The 22,223-nt window shown below is 57.0% G+C and overlaps 7 protein-coding genes across 7 annotated transcripts; 1 reads left to right on the top strand and 6 right to left on the bottom strand.

The window, feature by feature from the left end:
• Positions 1–172: 172 nt before the first annotated feature.
• On the bottom strand, positions 173–1,272 carry PG986_011521 (uncharacterized protein; the record flags this gene model as incomplete). Its single annotated transcript, XM_066847743.1, has 2 exons — positions 173–907; positions 985–1,272. 2 exons carry the CDS (start codon positions 1,270–1,272, stop codon positions 173–175), a joined length of 1,023 nt encoding a protein of 340 aa, XP_066694439.1.
• A 2,230-nt stretch (positions 1,273–3,502) lies between these two features.
• PG986_011520 (uncharacterized protein) lies at positions 3,503–3,958 on the bottom strand (the record flags this gene model as incomplete). The annotated part of the gene is made up of 1 exon (XM_066847742.1): positions 3,503–3,958. One exon carries the CDS (start codon positions 3,956–3,958, stop codon positions 3,503–3,505), a length of 456 nt encoding a protein of 151 aa, XP_066694438.1.
• A 108-nt stretch (positions 3,959–4,066) lies between these two features.
• PG986_011519 (uncharacterized protein) lies at positions 4,067–6,220 on the top strand (the record flags this gene model as incomplete). The annotated part of the gene is made up of 6 exons (XM_066847741.1): positions 4,067–4,116; positions 4,408–4,514; positions 4,716–5,093; positions 5,175–5,405; positions 5,456–5,787; positions 5,840–6,220. The coding sequence occupies 6 exons, from the start codon at positions 4,067–4,069 to the stop codon at positions 6,218–6,220; spliced, it is 1,479 nt and encodes a 492-aa protein (XP_066694437.1).
• Positions 6,221–6,838: 618 nt separating this feature from the next.
• PG986_011518 (GTP-binding protein) lies at positions 6,839–8,381 on the bottom strand (the record flags this gene model as incomplete). The annotated part of the gene is made up of 6 exons (XM_066847740.1): positions 6,839–6,895; positions 6,955–7,160; positions 7,232–7,595; positions 7,679–7,821; positions 7,884–8,106; positions 8,169–8,381. The coding sequence occupies 6 exons, from the start codon at positions 8,379–8,381 to the stop codon at positions 6,839–6,841; spliced, it is 1,206 nt and encodes a 401-aa protein (XP_066694436.1).
• A 458-nt stretch (positions 8,382–8,839) lies between these two features.
• PG986_011517 (uncharacterized protein) lies at positions 8,840–10,486 on the bottom strand (the record flags this gene model as incomplete). Its single annotated transcript, XM_066847739.1, has 1 exon — positions 8,840–10,486. The coding sequence occupies one exon, from the start codon at positions 10,484–10,486 to the stop codon at positions 8,840–8,842; it is 1,647 nt and encodes a 548-aa protein (XP_066694435.1).
• Positions 10,487–12,724: 2,238 nt separating this feature from the next.
• Positions 12,725–14,861, bottom strand: PG986_011516 (transcription factor sol4; the record flags this gene model as incomplete). The annotated part of the gene is made up of 2 exons (XM_066847738.1): positions 12,725–13,838; positions 13,942–14,861. The coding sequence occupies 2 exons, from the start codon at positions 14,859–14,861 to the stop codon at positions 12,725–12,727; spliced, it is 2,034 nt and encodes a 677-aa protein (XP_066694434.1).
• A 4,307-nt stretch (positions 14,862–19,168) lies between these two features.
• Positions 19,169–20,017, bottom strand: PG986_011515 (uncharacterized protein; the record flags this gene model as incomplete). The annotated part of the gene is made up of 1 exon (XM_066847737.1): positions 19,169–20,017. One exon carries the CDS (start codon positions 20,015–20,017, stop codon positions 19,169–19,171), a length of 849 nt encoding a protein of 282 aa, XP_066694433.1.
• Between the last annotated feature and the right edge of the window lie 2,206 nt (positions 20,018–22,223).

Raw genomic sequence — 22,223 nt, 5'->3', positions numbered from 1 at the left:
CTCATTTCCAGTCAAAGATTGCTCGTTGGGGGGTATGAAACAGTGTAAAAGACATCCTATCTCGTTCTCAACGAGACGGGGTTTCTATTGTTTCACGCCTCACGTCAAATCCCACGCCGCCATCCTAGAGGGGGAAGGAGTTCAACTGGGACCGTCTCTTTGTTTCCCCGGTCTAGGGCATCTCGTGAGACTCGGCCCGCTGGTCGCCCATGAGGTGCCGGTGCTCATTGTGCAGCTCGACGGGCGGCGAGTAGAACGTGTTCTCCTTCATCTGCGGCTCCGACGGTGACGGGTCGTAGTACCCGCCGCCGCCGCCGCCACCGCCGCCAGCCGTGCTTCCGGAGTAACCACCGACCGAGCTGTCCGGAGCATATCCCATCTCCGTAGTCTGCTGCTGGCCATACGCGTTCGGCGCGTACCCTGCGGGACCGCTGCCGCTGCCGTTATGCATGTCTTGTGCGGCGGCGGCGGCGGCCTGGCTATTCCGGCGGCGCCTTCGCCACATCATGAAACCAATAATGCCGGCCACGAGGGCGATGCCGCCGACGCAGCCCACCACGATGCCCGCGATGGCGCCGGATCCCAACCCCCCGTTGCCGTCGCCATCGTCCGACGTGCCCGCGTTCTGGCCGTCCGCCGTCGGTGTCGCCGTCGTGGGCCCCGTGCCGGAAGGCGACGACGACGACGAGGAGGACGAGGTGGTCGGCGTCGCCGTCGCGCACTGGGACGTCGAGACCGTCTTGGCGAAGAAGGTGTTGCCGGGCAGCGTGTTCACGCCCGCGTCGATGCAGCCGACGGCCTCGACCTTGCCGCGGTAGAAGCCGTTGAAGCCGGGCTCGCAGCACCAGGCGCCGTCGGAGACGGTGCCCGTGTCGCCGCCCCAGAGGGTCCATTGCTGGTTCGGACACTGTTGTCCCACGCGTCAGTCCTTCTTGCTCTCTTTCACGAGGGAGTGGAGGGGGAGGCGGTGTTGTCTTCACCTACCCTGGGCGTCTCCCGGGCCTGGCTGAGGCAGTCCTCGCCCTCCTTGCAGCACCAGCTGCCGCCCTGGAGCCCGACGCCGGCGCAGACGTAGCCCGACGGGCAGCACCGGCGCTGCGTGCCCATGCCGCAGTCGACGGGCGCGCTCGAGGGGCAGTACCGGCTCTTGACGCGGAGCGACCAGCCGCCGTCGTAGGGGCACACGTCATTTTGCGCGGCGGCGGCCAGATGTAGAAGCGCCGCTCCCCAGAAGAAGAGGGAAGCGGCGCGCCGGGATGGCGGTGCCGTCATGTCGGCTGCTGCTTTGCCCACCGTCGGAGTTTGTTCGTGGTTTCGTCCCGTGGTCGGTCCTCCTTTTTTTTCTCCTACCCTGTCCGTCGCTACGCAGGATAGAACTAGTTCATCCCACGCACGCACGTGGGATTCTGGTGTCTTTAGTGGCTTGTGGTTCGTCTGGCTGCGGCACGGGGCAAAAATACAAAACAGATACAACTACTGCGTCAGCCGTGCATTCCAGGAAAGAAAAGAAAAAAATGACGAAAGATCGGGAGGAGAAAGAGAGGGAAAGCAGCCCGCGGTCGATGCATGAATGGTTATGAAGGAATCGGGACCAGAGGGGGTCCGTCAATCGCCAATACTCTCGGCTTTCGATCCCCCCCCATCCCCCATCAGCCATGCCTCCTACGGTTCCCGGGGCCCTGGCTTGCTGTGCTTGCTGTCCACCTGCGTGCTGTGCCGCCTGTGCCTCACTGGCGTCTCTTGCTCTCTCTCTCTCTCTCTCTCTCTGTCTCGCTCTCCATAATATTGGCCATTTTGCTTCTGGGTCCTACCAAGGCGCTTGGATGGGGACAGCAAAACCGAGAGCTGGGGGGGTGTGAGAGGGAACTGCGGACGACAGATCCAATGAGGTGATGGCTGGCCCGTCGTTTTCATGGGCCCCTAGAGGCTTTGTTGCTTGGGCCTGATGGCCCCCCCAGAAGCATCCCGGGCAGGCGCTTATCACTTGCGTACTATAGTCAGCCCTAGCAGGGGGGGCCCGGAGGGGTATTTTCTCGACATTATTATTATTAGGATCCTTCAGCGGCGCGGCATCTCCACCGACTCCCGCCGTGGACCACTTAGCTGGCGGCCCAAGCCTTCTTTGTGGAGACGCGACGGGCTCGGGAGAGGAGTGTCGTGTGCTTCTGGGTGCCGGGGTCATTTCAGCTTTCGTGAATACTCCTACAGTTCTCACCCATGGCACACTGTGGGCGATGAGGGCGGCTGATCGCTCGAACAGACTGGGCATGTCCCAGTGAGCAAGGCACATCCTGCTGGCCTTCAATGGGCGACTGATACGTCGACTGAGTATTGCCGTTGTAGTGTTCGTTCGTCGCGCAGCTTCTAATCAGCCATCTCCCTCGGCCTCAACGTCATACACAGACGGTTCCAGACGTCGAGGCTGAGGGGTGGTGTGGTTGGTGCCCTGGCTGCTGCTGTGCTGCCCTGGCTGTTGGCCAAGAGCCGTGCCTATTAAGCAGGACGTCTATTTTCTGCATGCCCCCGTCGATCGCGCCTGTTTCAGTTTGGGCTGACTGCTTACGGCCACCGCTTTTTTCTGCAAGTGTCGGCTCTTTCATATTGCGGTCTCCATAACGTGCTGACATACATGTGTAGTGCCTACCTAGCACAAACGATTCCAGCGTCACCGCCCCCCCCAATGGAGCCCCGTGCAAGAATACCGGTCAAATATTCAAGACGAAGGCCATGTACGATTTACAAGCTGCCGTTCTTTCACTGCTGGTAGCTGGGGTATACATATGTACGGTACTCTCGAGCCATGGTCCGTGATGAGCTATGGCCAATCCCAATCTCGATGCCAGAAGGAATGAGGTTGTGGCACACACCACACCATCATCATCTCAGGAAGGGGCTCCCCGACACGCCGGTAACCGTTTTTTTTGTTTTTCTTTCTTTCTTTCGTTTTCGCGTTTCCGTTTCTCTTGGGGTGTTTGTGTAGCGTAGGACATAAGTACTTTACATGGTAGGTTAGCCCAGCAAGAGACTTGATTGATTACCCATCTTCTTCCTTGCCGACAAGCCCGTGCTGGTGACGGGCGCTAGCACGGGCCTGAAATGTCCCAAGCCGCCGTCAACCGTGCCGCCCTTGGGGGGGGTCGTAGAAGCTCGTCATCGACGTCCGTTCCGTGAGCCGGGGCGAGGAAGCGGTGTTCGTCGCGAACCTCGGCGGCTGCCGCCGTCCCGACGACGTCGACACTATGAACGAGCAAATGGATCGGCCACCTTTGGAGAATCCGAGGTCTCTCATTAGGTCGTCTATTTCTAAGAAATGTCTATCGGTCTGCCTTTCGCCGCAGGCTGGCATTGTATGAGTTCCAACACGTTTGCGCCTCAGCCCTTTCATGAACATCTAGTGAGATGATACAAGTCGGTCGGTGTATATGTCGAATGTCTGTTGTCGTCCGTCTCCGTCTCCGTGTCTCTCCTGGGGGTCGCCATGGTGTCGCCAACCCAGCCCAGCTCAGCGAACCTTGACATACTTGGTATGCGTCCCGCTCGCGACGACGGGCCCCGCCTCGCCGTCGACCACCTTGGAAATGACGACGGACGTGAAGCCGACTGAGCCGCCGACCTTGTCCGCCGTGGCCGCGATCTCGATCTCGTCGCCCTCCTTCGCCGAGGCCAGGTAGCGCACGTGGATGTCGATCGAGACGCCCGTCTTGTCGCGCAGGTCCCAGGTGGCGATGGCCATGCCGCCGGCCCAGTCGACGATGGTGGCCGAGACGCTGCCGTGCAGGCCGCCGGACGAGTTCATGTGGTTCTTGCCCAGGACGGTCCGGGCCACGACGCGGCCCCTGGTGGCGGACACGATGCGCACGGCGGACAGGGTGAGGGCGTAGATCGGGGACCGCTCCAGCTGCCGGGCGACCAGTGCTTCGATGTGGATCTTGATCTCGTCGCCTTGGCTGGAGCCCATCTTGGCTTTGATTGGCTTTGTTGACTGGTTGGCCTTTGGTGATGTGTATTGAGTAAACGACAGACGTGGCCTCGCTTGTTCGCAACGACTAGGTAAGTTGATGGCAAGATGAGCTGTGCTGACCTGCGCTGCGCTGGTTCCTTTGGCGTGAAAATGCCGTAAGAAAAACTTTGGCCCGTAACCGGACGCCCTAAATTGAAGCTACAGCAGGGTCGGGTGCGGGGTGCGCCGCCTATTCCCCGCGGGGCAGCGCCTGTTCAGTACCGACATGTACTTAGGCTCCAAGGCTCCTAGGGAAGCCGGGATCCAGCTACCAACTGCCTTATACTCGCCGCCGACGTGGACATGCCCTCCTCCGCAATGCCATAGTCTGCGCTTGGCTGACCCGTGGCGTTATCCTTCCAGCCGCTACTTGTTCTCGGTTACCAACTCGTGTCTCACCCCCTTAGGAACTACCCGGGACCTTTCCTCGCCAAGTTCACTGGTGCGTATGGAGGATACCATGCCGTGAAGAAGAGACTGCATCTCGCCACGTATGATGGGCACCGCAAATATGGTATGGTCCTTCGCAGTCTCATCCTCAAATGCATCAATCAATACTTAGCCGCTTGGCTTGAACAACAGGTCCGGCTTTCAGGCCAGCACCCAATCGCTTGGTATTCAACACAGTGACAGCATACAATGGTGAAAGATGTCCGCTGGAAGGAAGTGGTGCGAGAGGTTCGGGGCTTGCAGTGTTGACAACTGACTGTCCCAGATATCTATCTGAATCCGGCCACCAACAAGGCCCAGATCTACCGGCACTCGCAGTTCAATCCCCAGCACAACATATTCGGTACCCTGGACAAGGAGCGCCACCGCCAGAAGCGCAAAGTCTACGGGCGGATGCTTTCCGAGCGCTCACTGCGCGTCTTCGAACCCACCATGATCCGCGAGATCGACACTTTTCTCGACCAGTTAGCCGGTTCTGGTCGAGGAGGAGAGCCCGTCAACATGACTCCGCTGTGCGAGCGTCTGACTGCCGACGTTGCGGGAGAGCTCGTCTTCGGGCAGCCGTTGCGTACGCAGACCGAGACTGCGAACCGCGTCTTCCCCCGTGCCATGCTTTCCATGAACTTCCTCGTCAGCCTTTTCGGTAAGTTGACGCCGCCGCTCATCCTTCCCGAGGGGCGACCCTCTGTACAGAAACTGGCGCCCTTCTGACTCTTGAGGAAAGTGACATGGCCGGCCCTCTCAACCACTTGGCCACTTCTTCGTCGGCTCAACCGGGAAAACGGTGCCGTCTTCCAGTCAATAGTGCGCAAGATAATCGCGGCTCGAATGAAGCTTCCGCAGGACGCCAAGCACGATTTCTACTCCATATGCGCAGACAGCACGTACAGTAAGGAAGAAGAGGGCCTTGGCAAAAGTGAATTATGGGCGGAAGCCGTCTTCATAATCCCGGCCGGTGCGTTATTCCCCCCTCTCCCTTTCCTAACCAGGTCTTCAGGCATGCAGCGCCACTTACCTACGCTCCCCCTCACTATGTAGGCGGGACCACCTTGAAAGCCGCCCTGAGCGCCGTTTTCTTCTACCTGTCGCACAATCCCGACTCGTACCGCAAGCTCGCGACCGAGATCCGGACGAGATTCTCCTCGGGAAGCGACATACGGAGCGGTCCGGGGCTTTCCGCGTGCGAATACCTGCGCGCCGTGATCGACGAGTCCCTGCGCCTGTCGCCGCCCTTCCTCGGGACCTTCTGGCGCGAGCAGCAAGCTCCTTCTACAGAGCCCCCCTTGGTCGTCGACGGGCGCGTGATCCCCGCCGGCGTCACCGTGGGGGGTGAATCCGTACTGCCTGATGCACAACGAGGCCTACTTCCCCGACGCCTTCCGTTTCCAGCCAGAACGATGGCTCGCACCGGAACCGGAGGAGGGCGAGCACGAGGATGCAAACGGCAGAGAGAAGGAGCAGAAGCAGGAGCAGAAGGCAAGTCGCGCGACGATGCGAAAGGCCTTTGCCCCCTTCTCGCTCGGCGAGGCGGGCTGCCTCGGAAAGGGCATGGCGTACCTCGAGATCAGCCTGACGGTGGCCAAGACCCTGTGGCGCTTCGACTTTGAAAAGGCGCCCGGGGAGCTGGGTCAGGTCGGGGAGGGACGCCCGGGCAGGAAAGATGGCGCCAGGCGCAGGGCGGGCGAGTACCAGCTGTTTGACATTTCCACGGCCGACCATGACGGTCCGCATCTCGTGTTCCGGCGCCGAAAAGGAGGTCCTGGCGAGTGACGTACCACCCGGCCTTGCCCGTGTTAATCCGTAGCATACTAGTTCAAACAGCCTCCATATGAGAACCGGCGAAATCATTCACAACAGCAACGGTTTAGCCCTAGCTTTCTATTTCTGTCTATTTTTATTTTTCTTGGCCTTAACGAAACCACGATGATTTTGCGCTGTTGCCACCACCATCGCCAGCAGGATCAGCAGTGTATATGTACTACACGCCCAATGGACGCTTTCGAGGCGGGACAAACCCTGGCTGCCCTGCGACCTAGACACGTAGGTCAGCTAAGGACAAATTAGGTATATAGATCAATAACCCTGGTCTACCAAAGGTCTCCCGGGTGGTCGACTTATAAGGTCGACGCCCTGCCCTAAACGCAGGCTCTCTCGTACTCCTTTGCCACCTTGTCTATCCCAGTACCTACTCAAAGCCTCTCGGTTTTCATAAGCGGTAAGCGTCGAGTGTGATGGCAGTTCCCTTATCATGGAACGCCATGCCACGGATTCTCGCGGTCGAGGTGTCCCCGACTCTGTATCTGTCGTTGGTAGTTAGGTTGAATGGGCTAGCAGTTTGCACTGTTCGCGATCCGACCTCATACGGCTGCCGGTCCCAAAATGCCACGTCTATTTCTTGTTTGAAACGTTAAACTGGAAGTGGATGATATCTCCGTCTTGGACAACCTGGAGAAAGCAAGAATCAGCTACTGCATCGCTCGGGAGGAGGATGGGTGGGTACTTACATAAGACTTTCCTTCTTGTCGGTATTTGCCGGCCGCCTTGATTGGGGCCATGGACTTGGCGCCTTCGCAGAGATCGTGGAAGTCTTGGTAGGCGACCACTTCGGCCTTGATGAAACCCCTCTCAAAGTCGCTGTGGATGGCTCCAGCAGCCTGCGGTGCTAGGCAGCCCCTGGGGACAGTCCAGCATCTGATCTCCTTCTCGCCAGCTATACGCACAAATCAGCAGTGCGGGCGGAAATCACACCAAAGGGGTTGTTGGCAAGGTGTGTGAGCATACCGGTGAAGTAGTATTGCAGGCCGAGCTTGGTGAATCCCTCGGTGATGATCTTTTGCAGCTTGGAGCTGACCTTGCTCTCCTTGAGGAAGGCGGCCTGGGCGTCGGGGTCGTCCTTCATGCTGTGGAGCTTCTCCTCGAACTCGATGGAGAAGGGGATGATGTCGCGGGGAATGCCCCCGTGCTCGGTGACCCACTTGGCGATGGGCGGCAGGTACTTGCTCTTCTGCCGGAGGTAGTCCTTCATGGTCAGGTTGACGAGGTAGATGACGGGCTTGGTGGTGATGAGCTGGATCTTCTCGTTGATGAGGGCAATCTCGGCCGGCGTCCAGGTTCCGTCCCTGACTGGCTTATCATTTTCCAGCATCTATCTCACGAAGCGTGAGCATACAGAAACGGGCGGAGCCGACTATGAGGCGGAACCTAGGAGGCTGAGAATTCTGGGCTTACGGCTCGGATCTTGGTCGTGGTCTCGGTGAAGAGCGGTAGCATCTTGTACTTGCCACCTGCCTTTCTGACGAGCGCTTCCTCGGCAACGATTTGCTTCTGCAGAATGTCTAGATCCTTCTTGCAAAGCTCGCTTTGGATGGTAGCTAAGATATGGGCCAGATTAGCTTCCGTCAGCTTGAGAGGCTTGGCTGGACTCTGGACTGACCCAGGTCCCGGACGGGATCGATCGAGTCATCCACGTGCAGAACTTGATCGTTGTCAAAGGCTCTGACAATGTGGAACATGCCGTCCACGGCCTGGATGTGAGACAGGAAGGCATTTCCAAGCCCTTCTCCTTGCGAGGCACCCTTGATCAGGCCGGCAATGTCGGTGACCTGGAGATAGGCGGGGTACGAGGACGGCGGCTTCCAGAGGTCGCAAAGAAAGTCCTGTAGGTATTGGTCATTTTCCGCCATCGAGCAGGAGGTTTCTACAGCATATCTCGACTTACATATCGGGCGTCCGGAACAGCACATCTCGCCTCGTTGGGCTCAATGGTACAGAATGGGTAGTTCTCTGCGGAGGCGCTCTGCTCGGTCAGCAGATTGAAAAGACTCGACTTGCCCACGTTGGGCAGACCAACGCAGCCCATCTTGAGGTTCTTGCGAACCCTTCCGAAAGCAACGACATTGTCCGTGACGGCTTCGACCTTCTTGGGCGGCATGGTGACGGTTATCGGCCAAGCACAAAACGAACGCGTTGCTAATAAAGCGAAGTCTTGGGGGGTTGAAGGTTAAAATATTAGAAAGAAATCTATCTTTAACCTTAGAGGGGTCGTTGTTGGCAACCACGCACCCGCAGACTTTTGGAATTGGAGAATGACCTGACAAAAAATGGCCTGACAATTCGATTCTAGGCCCACCCAAGCGCATGGGTAGAAACAATTCCAGGGTCTTCTTAGTGGGGTTGAATCGCAGCTGGGGGGTTAAAAATAGCCCCCTCTCTGCCCGACCCTTGCAAGTCCCCGAGTTCAGTGAAACTCGGGCTCAAAACCACTATAAGGAACCCGGCGTCGAGGGGACCATATCTCAGTACCTCTAGAAGAGATAGTAGTACGGATTTCCATAGACAAGCAGAAGCAGTGGAAGGACTTCGTTAAACATGAACATCCAGTAGGGGCACTTAGAGATCGCCAAAGAACCGGTCTATCTCCGTCCCAACCCAGTCGGATCTCTTCCGCATGTCGTCGCTCGACCACACCCCTTCATTGGTAACGTACGCATCAATCAAACGCGCCGGAACCCACTCGAAATAGATATTCTTCACTTTAACTCGGGGGCTGTCGTCGCCGCTCCCGGCTGCTTCCGTAGAATACGATGCCGCCAGAACATCATCTGCACCCTTGACGGTACCTTCCCACCCTCTCGTCAACTCGATCGCATCGTTCTCTTCTGCCGCGTGATCGCTGGCATTCCCGGGCCCGGCGATCTTGTCGACTTCGCTCAGGACGACCACGCGCGAGCTGGGCGAGACGTGCTTGGCGCTCAGCACCGCTGGGAGCGAGCCGGTCTTGTTGGAGACGTCGCCTGCAGAACTGATCCGGTCGGCGCCCAGCAGCACCATGTCTACGTCTTCGGAGGCCAGAGCGGCGGAAGCATCAGAATAGACGGTAATGCTGACGCGCTTCTCGTGGTCAGCGTCGGCGACGAGTTTCGATGCCATGGTCACGCCCTCGCACAAAGGCCTCGACTCAAGGATTCGAAGATCCAAAGTGACGTCCAGAGCAGTGGCAGCTTGCAACAGGCAACTCGAGATGGTCGAGCTGGACGACAGCGTCAAGACTTTTAGCTTCTTCTTCTCCGAGGGTCCTTCCGATAACACGCGATCTCGGACGAGGTCCACAAACGAGGCCTGAACCTTGGATATTATCGAGTCTCGCTGTTCACGCCACTCGTCCATAACAGCCCAAACGCGATTACTCCTTTCGAATACTGTCCCGCCAGGCTTCAAAGCCTCGCTTTCGATCCGGCTGAGTACCGTGACCAGGGCACTGGCAATGGCTGCGCCCATGCTCTCGCGTCCGTTCTTCCAGAGATGCCAGGCCGCCATTCGGATCCGGGCCCACCAGCCGTCGTCCATGGAGCAATCCCCCTCGACAAAGACGTTCGTCAGGTACGAGACGGCCAGGGCGGCCAGCTGCCGGGCGCCGCGCTCGTGGTCGGTCTGCAGGCGGCTCAGGCCGACGGTGAGGGTGCTTCCGGCCCTGGCGCCGAGATCGATTGCAGGCCAGACGCGCCGCAGGCTGTCCAGCAGCCTTGGCACGCCGCCGAACTCATCCGAGTCGCTCACCAGGAGCGGGTCATACCATTCCCAGCCTTCATGCTCCCAGTCGACCACGATGCCGGTCTCCTCGCCCTTGCCGTCGCCCTCCTCCGCGCTCGACTTGAGGACGAAGGCGAAAGGGTGGATGGTCCACTGGCGGCCGATTGACTCGTCCACGAAGGAGTACGGCTTGCCCTCGCGCAGGAGATCGATGGAATCGGGGCCGAGAGTGGTCTCCTCCTTGATTTCCCTGAAAGCGGTGGCGAGCGCGTTGGCATCGTCCTCCTCCACGCTCCCGGAGATGGGGGCGAGCTTGTGCTGGTACGTCCGCACGGCGCCGCTGCGCCTGAAAAGCGCGACCTGGACTTTTCCGGGGTCATCTAGGACGTTTCTGAAGAGGAATGACGCGGCGACCTCGCGCTTCTTCAAGGTCGGCGCCACGTCACCCTCGTCCGCCGCTGGATCTGTGACCTTGCCGTGGTGTTGTTGTTGGCTACTCGACGACATGGCTCGCGAGCTCTGCAGGGGCGGTATTGTCTACATGCAATGATTTGCGACCATAGGCGGCAGGTGAAGAGTGCTGCGCGACATGGAGCCGACGATGTTATGCAGCATTTGATCTTGCACTACGGTACAATCAAGAGATTGGGACTGGAAAAACGATATGAGGATGTAAAAGTCCACATACAAATGTAACGGCGAAGAGGGGTTGCACCAACGCATTCGGGGTTTTGGAGTTTCTTTACGTCACCTCGGTCGCCTGCAATTGAAGCATCAGGCCATATCCTAACGATAACGTCTGCTGTCAGTGGCCCGTAGGGGCTGACCTCGCCAACCCGCCTAAGGATGTCCCCTAATTCCCCCGCACTGCCCTAAGTTTCAAGGACCGACCTTCTAACAGCCCCCCAACCCCCAACCCTTAAAAGACTTACATAATGGCCGACATCTCGCCGCGAAGCATCGCCGTCACCGACGGGCCCGCTTGGCGCAACAGCGTGATAATATACATATGCACTGCCCCATCGGTTCTTCCCTACGTAGGGCTTTAACCGACAGCACCGTCTCCGGTAGGCGTAGCTCGTACCTTAAACAGCAGGCAAGTAGGCCTGCCTGCCACCAACACCTTAGCGAGCGTTAAACGGCCGAACTTAACCACTGGGGGAAGCCCCCGGAGGCATTAAGCCCAGTCGGCTGCGGATTATCTCTATTTAGTAGATTTTTACGAGCCCTTAACAACGTAAGGTAGGGCGTTATAGGGGGTGCTACCCCATGTAACCGTACTGCTAACCTCGCGAAAATTTCCCGCATCTAGGTGTTTTGCCCGGCCGTTACTTTATTGTACGGCTGCTGCGTTACCTCGACAGCAATGCGCCCAAACGTTATCAGGACGCACCGGACTAGGCCTGCTTGTCACACAGGCCTGGGACTACGTAGTTTAATCCCTGTGGTAACTTTTCTGGCACCTCTAGCCTCATATTTCGAGGGACTAAAGGATCGATAGGCCACACTTTCATGGTTTATATTCACACTGCAAGCCAATACCAACACCAAGGGGGCTTTTGCCCTCTTGTTCTACCAGAGATTTCTGTTCTTCATGAGCCCCCTTAGGACACCTGCGTTATGGTTTGACGGATGTGCTAGCCTCGGTATGATAGGACAGCCCTGCAGGACCCGTCGGCAGGTGCAGCAGGAATAACCAATGCGGGGAAGAGGGACCTGAACATCCCCTGGACATTCTAGGCTTTAGGTACCGCCTACCACTAAGTCGAGGGGTTTCTCGACAGTCTCCCTCATATTTTCCAGTTAGCCCCTACAAGGTAAAACGAGAATATGAGGCCCCGAAGAAGACCTTTCTTCCACATACGACCACATCCTGCTGAATACTAGGGATCCCGTCCGCTCTCCCATATATAAGCAGCAGAGAGCCGAATTAGTACTAGGGTCGGTGACGACCTGGGAATCCTCGGTGTTGTATGTTTTTGCTGTTTGCTCCTTTTTGATATCTCGAGAAGATCGGCCATCAGGTCGCCCGTCAAGTTGGAGCGGTCGAACTCGCGCCCGCGCTTAGAGGAGGACATCTCGAGTCACGTGGTAGTCGGCAAGCCAGATCCAGAGCCGATGAAAAACGGCCCCGAGGCAAGGGAAGGGGCCAACGAAGATCTGACACAGCGGAGAGTCGACCTTTTCTACCTGATCTATAAACCATTGTATCACACCCTGTGCCATGCGCCCAGATTTCATCGTAACTGGAACGTCGCAATGAGAACGTAAGATGTGTCTGGAGAGGCATCTTTACCGCCATTGTGGCAAAAGTCAGAACACTTGCTAACTCTGTTAAGCATGTTAATAGTCACTCGGTAAGGCTAGCTAAACTGGCAGATGATGACGAGATACCAAGGCCAAACCAATCAACCGTGGGCCGAGAAACCGCGGTCATCGGCCGTTAAGTTCTGGTCTTCTCACGCAAATACCGAGATACAGAGATGCTTTTTTTTCTTCTTCTGCTTTTCATCTGCTTTCTTTCTCTCCTGTTTGTTGCTCTCTTCTTTTGGACATTGGATTCCTACATGTCTTTCTAGAGATGCTGTCTTGGCTAGAGTAGGCCAACAGAAGCCATACGAACACACCTTCGTCACATCACACTCAACTGAAGGGAATATCGATTCTTGCACAAGAAACATGGTCAGTTGTACTGGCTGAGTCATCTAATCTCTGATTCCGTACAGATTCGACTTGCGTAAGTATTCACAAAAAGTTCCATTCCATCTCTGCTCCCCCCCTATCCAACAGGCCGCCCATCAAATCAAGGTGCCCCGGACCGTACGATGACCACCCGGGCGTCATAATCTGGCTGAAGTCCTGGCTCAGAGCCATCTGCTCGGTCCACATGATCCCCGACATGCAAAGCTGCTCGTCGTGCTCGCCACCAAAGGGGGTTGGTACAGGCGTCGTCATGGTGTTGGCAGCGGCGGTGGAGCCGGGAGCAGCGGCATCGGCGGCAGCAGCAGCGCGTAGGAGCAGCTGAGACAAGCTCCTTGCGCTCACCTCGGCCATGAAGCTGACGTTGGCGAGTTGCTGGAGCGATGCCAGCGCAGCCTGCGCTTTGCTAAGGCAGCGGTCGCGGGTGATGATGTGCTTGTCTTGGTCCATCAAACCGCCGCTCTTGGAGTTTTGTGGGAACTCCTGCAGCGGCGCGGTGCTGTCCTGGACAGGGCTTTCCAGCAAAAAACCTTTGATATGAAGACAGGCAAGCAGAACGGACGCTTCAAAGGTGTGGAATATGATGGTGGGGAAGCGCGTATACGTCGTGCCGATCATGGTGTGCAGCGTCGACACGGCATCGAGCACCTTGATAGCCGCCGCCGCCAGCGCTTGCGCCTGCGACAGAAGCAAGACCCTTTTGTATCCGGGAAGCGCGAGGAACCGGTCCCGCTCGAGCAGCAGGAGCGGGCGGAAGTTGTGGCACACGGACTCTAAAATGGCGGCGTGGAGGAGCTGGCGCTGCAGGGGCAGCTGGGGGAGCAGCTCGTCCCACTCCCGGTTCGGCTCGAGCAGCGCAAACGCCGGCGGGAGTTTGCTGATGAACTCGTCGTGGAACTTCTCGTGTCGCTCCTGCGCCAGCGTCGGGTCGTACTCGACCTTGTTGGCGCCGCCGCCGCCCTGGCCCTGGCCGCCCGGCTTTTTCGCCACGACGGCCCGCCAGAAAGTCACCATGCGGGCCTGCAGGAGGCGCTCGGTGAAGTTGTCGGGCGCGCCGCTGGCGGGGTCTACCTCGGGCGTCAGATGCATCCGCGGCAGGTGGTCGACGTGGAGGGGGTCCACCAAGATCGGCATCCGGTCGTACTGCCGGGCAAGGTGCCTACGCTCCATCTGTCAGCTGCCTGCAAACGCCTACCAATCCAGCGCATTCATTACTCGAGAGAGAGAGAGAGGGGAGGGAGGGAGAGAGAGGAGGAACTTACCCGTCGACTATGTAAAGATTGCAAAACACCCGCCGCTGCATCTCGCGCTCCACCTCGTCGCCGGCTAGTATCGATTTGCTGGCCGCTCCGCCCGCCTCTTGGTGGTACCCCAGTCCCTGAGCGACGCGGATCGTGCTGCACAGCGTGGCCCACGCCTCCCCCATGCGGCTCTCGCAGGTCGCGCCCAGCGCGTTGTAGCACATGTGCTGGACGCGGACGAGCGAGCCGCGCGGGTTCCGGCTCGTCGCGATCCGCTCCAGGCTGTTGCCCACCTCCGCTGCGATCTCCCGGATGGTGGCCAGCGGCATCCCGCGCACCGCGTCCAGCGCGTACGACGCCGACGGCAGGAACTGCGTCGCGTAGGCGCAGATGCGCAGGATGAGGACCGCGAAGTCGATGTCGGCCACGCTCAGCGGCGAAGACGCCGTGGTCGCCGGTTCCTGTTGGTTGGTCCACCAGGAGTCGTACTGCGTCATGAAGCTGGGAGGATGGATCAGGTGGGTGATCCAGTTCACTTCGGCCAGGAAGAACTGGACCAGAAAGTTGAGGACCGGCCGTGGTGGCATCCGCGCCAGGTGGCCTGAGACCTGGTCGCTGATATCGCGCGGGACACCCTTATTTTGGCCATCGTAGTGTCCTTTTTCCAAACCAGCCTGTCGGGAAACAAAGGGAGGTGAGCAAGGAGGGCGGGCCCCTAGATTGGGAATACTCGGTAACGGGGGGGTAAACACACTCACCACTCTACGCAGCAATCCCAACGTGTTGCTGCCGCTATCTTGGAAGTAGTTGAATAGCTCTGACAGAGATGTCGTGTGTTGCTCGTGGAACGAGCCTTTGGTCAGCTCGGTCAAAGACCAGACCGTGTCTGTCTCGTCCATGGAGTCGTATTGGGGGGAGCCACGGCTCGCCGGCGGCGACATGAAGGCCGCATTATGTGCTTCCTTTGCGGCATGCTCTTTATATATGCACTGCTCTGGCCGCCGACGTCGAGTGCAATGGTTGCAGGGGTATTGGCGATTGCACTGCGAACTGTCAGCACTTTGCCTCACATCCGAGTTTCCTCAACCGCTGGGTAATAAGCTCGACCACTGGTTCACCTTTTGCTTCTTGATGTAGCAGGGCACGCAGGACGACACCACACGTTTCCGGCCAGACCCCCTAGTCCCAGAGGATTTCGCGTTCCGTAGCTCCTGCATACCTGTGGATGTTTTTGCGCGGCAAGTATTGAGATGTAGTACAGCTACTGACCCCTGAGCGGGCTAGTCCAACTAAATACCGCTTGGGGTTGTCTGTGTCTGATAGTTAACCCCCGCGCTCGCGCTTTATGTGTAGTTCTGTACCGGAAGGATTCCCAGAAATGTTCTTCCGCACGGGATGTGGTAAACCCCGGCTCGACGCCCACGATTTGTGTCGTGGCTGACATCAGATTTGCAGCCACATGTTTCTCGACTTTCGATATCAGGACGCAGCTTCCGGAGGAGGTTAGTGTGGGCCTGACGGTGGCATCCCTTGGGTTATGTTCCGTTGAAAGGGATGACGTGAAGCACTGCTCGCACTCGTTCTTCGTAAGCGTTCGCGTCTATCTCGGAATTAGTAGGGGGAAAGGCGAAGCGTTAGGGGTAAGCCAAGGCATCTGCGAAGGTTACGATAAAACATATATATGTAGTCACTTTGCTAAACGCCTTGCATAGTGAGATTTTAGTTTGATCAAGGGCGATAAGCGCTCTAATCTGAAGCAAGGTTTAGACGGAGTAGGCAACTGCAGATGGTCCACGCCGAATGCGAGAAAACAGCCAAGTGCCAAGGTAAGCGACCAAGTGCTAAGAGTAAGAAAAAGTACCGACAGACAGCTGCCCACACGTTTCGGTCTTGTTTTCCTACATTAGTGCAAGAGGGGGATATGCACAGCCAGGGTTTCGTCGATCAATAACCGCTGCGATTGGTTGGATAACAGGAGTCAGCTGACGGGGAGGAGCGTGATGGATTGGGAAGCGGATCCATCGACAGTTCGAGCCAGAGGCGCCGCATGATCCTCCCGTGGACCCTGAAATCCGAGATTCCCCCTCAGCCGGATGGCGTTGGGAATTCACGCGTCTGGGTATTGATGAATTGACCTCATCTGAGTTGTCATTGCTGTGCCCAACGTCATACAAGCCAAGACAGTGAGTGTTCCGACCCTAGCGACGGCAGCCCCCAGATGTTGGCGTGCAGATGGTGGCCGCTGGGCCCCGAATCCCATGTGCAGGTCAACCATCTCGGAACAGCCCTGCTTTTCCTAGACCTGCTCGACTCGCTGTGTCGTACTGCCAGTTCCACCAGCTGCCAGGGACAACTGACCATGGCCACCTTGGGAAGCTGTTTCTGAACCAAGTTCGAAGAGCTCCAGGCGCCCAACGCCTTGGCCGAGCTCTACGCAAGCCACACATCGAGTGCCTTGACCGAGTTAAAATTGAGTGCTGCATCACCAGCAGGCTACTCAGTGTGCCGTGGATGTATGAGCTAGTCTTTCGAGAATTTGGGCCGGACTCGTTGTATGCGCAAAGCAGAAACCTTCCACCCCTGAAGGCTGTTATCAAAAACATCCTGAATGCGGGCAAAGCAACGTTCCATTGAACAGTCAATTTGTCTTCACTTGTTCTCTGCGAATCTGGCTCATGCATAGCGTGCTTGATATACATCGAAAACGAATGAGAAGAGGAAAAAAAGGGAGAAATAAATCCTTACCATGTTGCATTAACCATGACAACCCATTTTCCCATGCGCCTGCCATTTTACCGCAACACAGAGAACATGGTAGGATGCGTCAAGCTTGTCCAGCTACTTTCCCCCTTCCAAAGTGTACAAAGAGCATAATTAGATCAGCTGAAAAGCGTAAATATGTGTGATTTTAGCCAGACGCATAGGGGCTGCCAGGGGCCGGCTCAGGGGTTGCTCTTTATTTCTGCGAACACCTTAAACCTTCGTATCGATTAACATCTACTCCATCTGCGTTGCCAAGTAGCACGACGCAGGGAACGATAAGTAATGCCTGTCAAGACATTACGGTTAGGGGCACGTTGGATTTGAAACTTGATGCACCATGTGCATTTCCAGAAAACTTAGGCCCCCTCCGGCGAAAGGAAAGGCCCTTAGCTTTGTACTGGGATTTCCGCCTGCGTCAGGGACGCCTCCAAGTCAAGTTGAGGCCTCTGCTTGGCCAGACAGATAAATTGTAACTTTATTTATAGGCATACGAAGGGGGGTGTAGGATGACAGGGGTTTCCGGGAAAGAAGAGTCATGTTGGCCAGTGCGGTTGTTATGTCCCCGTTTCCATCTCCGAGGTTCAAGGCGACAACCTCGGTCATCGCCTTGACGAGTCATCATGTTTGAATAGGCTTATCTGCGTAGTACTGGAAGCCCGGGACACTGTGTCGCGTTTTGAACGCTCAGCTGGCTCTGCAGGCACGTCTCTGACGCACTTTGCAGTTTCCGCTGCAATCTCAAACAGTCCATCGATCTAGGACACAGAGGAGCTCATGAAAGAACGGCGTGTATCAACGTAAACCAGAGAGAGAGGATGGGAACTTGGTGAAAATATGCCATGCTCGCCTTATCCGCCGGCCCCTTGAACAATATGCTGTCGTCATCCAGCACCAGACCAAAAATAAAAAGCCGAACCTCGATAGCGACCTGAAAGACGGAGAGGTCGTTTGCGTGGCTGAAAAAGGACCTCAAGGAGCGCCGGTGGGCCGTCTATACCTTCCCAGATCCTCACTAGATGACTTGAGGATGTCGTACAGGACTACCTAGTCGGCTGTCGCTGGAGGCTTACTCGAGCTGGGTAAGGGCGGGATTATCTTTGCCTCGATATATTCTTGCTCTGTGTCACAATATTATCCCCCAGACAAGGCCCGCGTTGTGTTGAGCACTTCCGTCTATGACGAAAGATTGAAGAAAACTCCAAGCAACGACTAAGTAGTCATGGTATTAACATTTTGCTTCGTCTTTATTCGGTTTCTGGATTCCTGGCGAGCCCGTAATGAGAGGCGGCCGACATCTCCTCGGATCACAAGCGGCGAGTAAGTATGGAGCTGGGAGGGTGAGACTACTCCCCCGGCAATCCAATTTTAGAGGAGCGAGCTGCCTTCCTGTAACGGCCACCAGGTAGTGTATATTGGAGGGATCCTCGGGTTGCGCGTGCCTATACACACAAGCCCCCTCGTCGAAGGGAATGCTGCTGCTACCATGGATCAGCCACATCCTACCGCAGTTTGGTAATTCGGAAAAAGTATATATGGCATCATGGGGGGCAATTCAATTTCCGATGCGTAGCATGGGTAAATCACATGTCAATGGCCGTTGGTATAGCCCACACAAACCCATACATGATCAAGGCACGGAGCGGAATGGATACCGTGGACAAGCAGGCTATTCTCGTTTCTCTCCGTCCGTCCCCAAAATCCGGCCTTCTTCTTTGTCATTATCAATCAACCGGGAGTCGGTCCGACTTTAGTCGAATTATGTGACCCAGCCTATGGAATAACCTCATCCACAATAGACAGGGGTCCATTATCACCAGGCACTAACTCGTATCTCTCAGTGGCGCCTCGCCCTCAGCGGTGGCTCGGTGCCTCTCCGACTCGGGGGCACAGGAGGGGGAGGGGTTCACTCGGCCGAAGAGAACAGTCACTGTTTCCGCGGCCTCCCGTTGTAACGACTATGCTGTGCTCGCCACAGTACCCCTAACTTGATTCGCAGGTTTCCCGCCTGTAATTAGGTACCATTCGTCTGGCTTGGGTGCAGTCTGCTCTCCATGATGGCCTTTGCTCTCTCCGCCTTTTACGACGATGATGGGATGGGCTGTAAGATGACGAACGATGCGTGGGTGTTTCAGGACCAGTTCACATCAACTTCGGTACTAAGTAGAGGGCAACTGAAGCGGAATGGTATCTATTAAATCAAGAAAGCGTAGCTGTGGTATCTATGAGTAAAACAAAAAGAAAGGAAAAATAGCTTCAAAAGCGATGAATGCTGTGGTATCATAACGATTTGAAAAAAGTTGAAACCGCCGCCCCAAGTGGTTTTTTGGAAAAAATGCCCATGCAATGCAAGAACGTCGCGAGGCATTTCAAGTCGTGAAGTCATCCCAGAGATGTAAGTCTAGCCACAACCGCACACGCAACTCCTCCCGTTTTTTCTCTTTTTTTCTTTTTTTTTTCTCTTCCTCTTCTCCCTTTGCTCTCTCCTCTATTCCAACTGCTCCAACCCCACCGGCATGGGATACCTCTCGATCCAAGCCCGGACGCTCTGCGCAAAGAGCTCGGGTAGCTGCAAATTCCAGACGTGGATCCCGTTATCGACGACAAACGTGCGCGTCTCCTCGCCGGGGCTGCCGGGCTGGGCCATGGACTTTAGCAAGCGGCCGATCTCGTGCGCGCCCTCGATGTGGTCCTGCTTGCCGCCCGCGACGACGGCGACGCGCTTGCCCTGCTTGCCGGCCTCGATAACGTGCTCGCGGCCGTAGCGGTGCGTGTCGCCGACGCCCGCGGCCGACAGGTTGGGCGTCGTATTTTTGCGGATCTCGCGGAGGAGCTCCTCGTTCTGCAGGTGGGTGGCCCACCCGGTCGCTTTCAGGAGCATGCCCGAGGGCGTGTTGAGCATGGCCGAGAGCCCCAGCGCCATGACCTTCGGGTACCGCTTCGACAGGGTCTGCCAGCCGCCGAAAAGGTACGAAACGCCCGAGGCGAAGACGCTCTGGACGACGTCCGGGTGCCGCCGGACCATCTCGAGGGCGATGTAGCCGCCCGTCGACATGCCGACCAGGTGCGCCTGGCCGTCGTGGGCGTGCTTCCGGATCAGGTCGGCGACGAGGTCGGCCGAAAGGTCGAAGCTGAAGGGCTTGACGTGCCGCGAGCGCGAGTGCTGCGGCAGGTCCGGGATGATGAGGTGGTACTCGGACAGCTTGGGCCAGATGTGCACCCAGTCGAGATGCGAGCTGAAGATGACGTGCAGAAGCACCACCGTCACAGGCGCGAGCGGGTTGAGCGAGACGAAGAAGAGGTCCCGGTCGCCGCTTGACTCGTTCGTGTTCATCATCGTCGTCCAGCTGCCCCCTTTGCCGTTGCCCGTGCTGCTGCCACTGCCACTGCCACTGCCGACGCCCCTCGAGACGGACCCCGAGACGGACCCCCCGGCGGTGCTGCTCCCGCTGCTACTGCCCTCGCCCCCGACGATGACGTCTTGCTCACCAGGCTGGACGCGTCGTCTTTGGGTGCTTTCCGCGGGCTGCTGCATCGGCTGCTACTTCGGCTGTTGATGCTGTCGGACATGGTTGACAGTGCCTGGGCCCCGGACCAAGGCATCTTCGCGGTTGTTGCGGCGCACCGGCACCGGTTTTGCCGTTGGAATAATGAGACGAGGTCCGACGATACTGCTGTTAATGTCGTCGTAGGTTGTCGCCTAGGATAGACCTTTCGTGGGAGAAGTGGTGACTACAGGTGAGTGTGAATGCTAGGACCTGGCATGGAGTTGTAGTTGGTTCCGTTCCTTGCTTAAAAAATACCTAAGCACGGCTGCACTTCAACGTCGATCCGGGGATTTAAAGTCGTTTTGGCTCCCAAACTGCCGCAAGCCTAGCTAAGCGAAAAAAAGCCGAGTATGGGACCGGTCTGAAATCTGTTGCACCAAAGAGCCGGGAGAAGCGATTGCAGTCTAAGACAGAGACCGTCGAATAGTTCGAAAATGACAGGAGGCAAGTGCGAAGTAGTGGTGAGCAAGAAAAGAACGGAGATGTATCGGGAAATCTAAACATGGGGTGAACGAGGAGCGCTGGCCTACTTCTGGCCCGACCGTTTCCTTCTAGAAACGAGAAAGTAGGAAGAGAGAGGATGGATGAGGCCGGCAAGGGAGGGGACGGAGGTGGACGCTCTCGCTCAAGGTCTTTTAGCTCAAACCCCCTACAATCATCACAATCATGCGGAGCGGAGTCTTGCTGTGTCTTGGAGACGGACGGGAGATATGCAAGTACCTCTCCCCTCTCCTTCAACGCCGCACCGTGGACCGCGGTTCTTCTCGTGATGCTTGGCTCTCCAGGCCTCCCCCCCTCTCTTCTATACAGCAGTAGCCGAGAGATGCTCCATCTTGAGGTTACTTCGGGGGCGTGCACTGTAGCAGCGGCGATGGGGACGATGCCTGTCACGCCAAGAGACTGACAATGACGGACTTGAAATACTCGGCAGGGGTGGGGCCGAAGGAGGAGGAGAGGAGGAGGAGAGGAGGAGGAGGAGGAGAAAGACATTCTTGTCTTGGTCTGGTATGGGCGATGATCTGCAAGACATATCAAACCTGAACTGTCCCGTGATGCATACTTACCGACTCTCTCTCTCACTCTCTCCCACTCTCTCCCGCTTGCCTGCAATTCCCTTTTTAGTCGGGGGAGCACGCATGCCCACCTGATGGAGGGTCTCTCTAGCTCCTGATGGTCAGGTAGAACATGCCCAAAACACGTGGTTTGTCGGGAGCTTGTAGCTGTGTTATGGAACTAGAAGACCTACGAGCTTCTAGGCCGACTAGAAACAAAAAAAACAAAAAAACAAAACAAAAAACACACACACAGAGAAGTCACTCTTGGCGCGCCGCCAACGACGGTAGCTTCGTCTCGTGTATGGTGCATGCCGTGCTCAACGGCGCCGGGGCTGGCCTCCTAATCGAGGTTAGCCTTGGGAGAGCCCGACAGGGTGGTTCGGAACCACGCCTGGGAGCACTGGACATACTCGACAGAACACTGGAGCTGAGGAAAAGAAGGATCTTGGCTAGTCTTGGGAGCTGAGACCTTCTCTGCCTTTCAGCACCCCTGCCGCGTGCCCATGTCTCAGCTGCAGGGAAGGACCCTGCTGTCAGCCCTGGCCTCGACCGACGTAAGCTCTGGAAAGCATCCGTGCGTATCATGGTAATGTCCAAACTCCAGAGCATTGTCGCAATGGTTCGGCACTCAATTCGCACGAGCAGTGGGAGCAGAGGGCGACATGGTGAGCAGTAGGAGCAGTGGGAGCAAAAGAGGAGATTGCATCCAAGGCCAGAGTGGGCAGGTAGTAATTGCAACTATGGCGCCTCCTCTAACATAACGTATCAGTCGTCGTCTCTATTTCCTGGGTCGAGCTCGAAACAGGCCGAGAGAAAGAGAGAGAGAGAGAGAGACTGCCTTGTTCCGTACAAGGACCGTCGGTTGTCGGATGCAGTGGCCTCGGAGGAGGATGTGAGGTGGGCTGGAGGGGCGGAGGGAGAGGGGGCCAAAGGGGGCCTT

This window comes from Apiospora aurea, assembly GCF_038362705.1.
Source record: "Apiospora aurea strain CBS 24483 chromosome Unknown utg000008l_segment0_segment0, whole genome shotgun sequence".
In the NCBI taxonomy this organism is placed as follows: domain Eukaryota; kingdom Fungi; phylum Ascomycota; class Sordariomycetes; order Amphisphaeriales; family Apiosporaceae; genus Apiospora; species Apiospora aurea.
The sequence above is the reverse complement of the archived record's forward strand: the minus strand, read 5'-3'. Positions and strand labels throughout refer to the sequence as shown.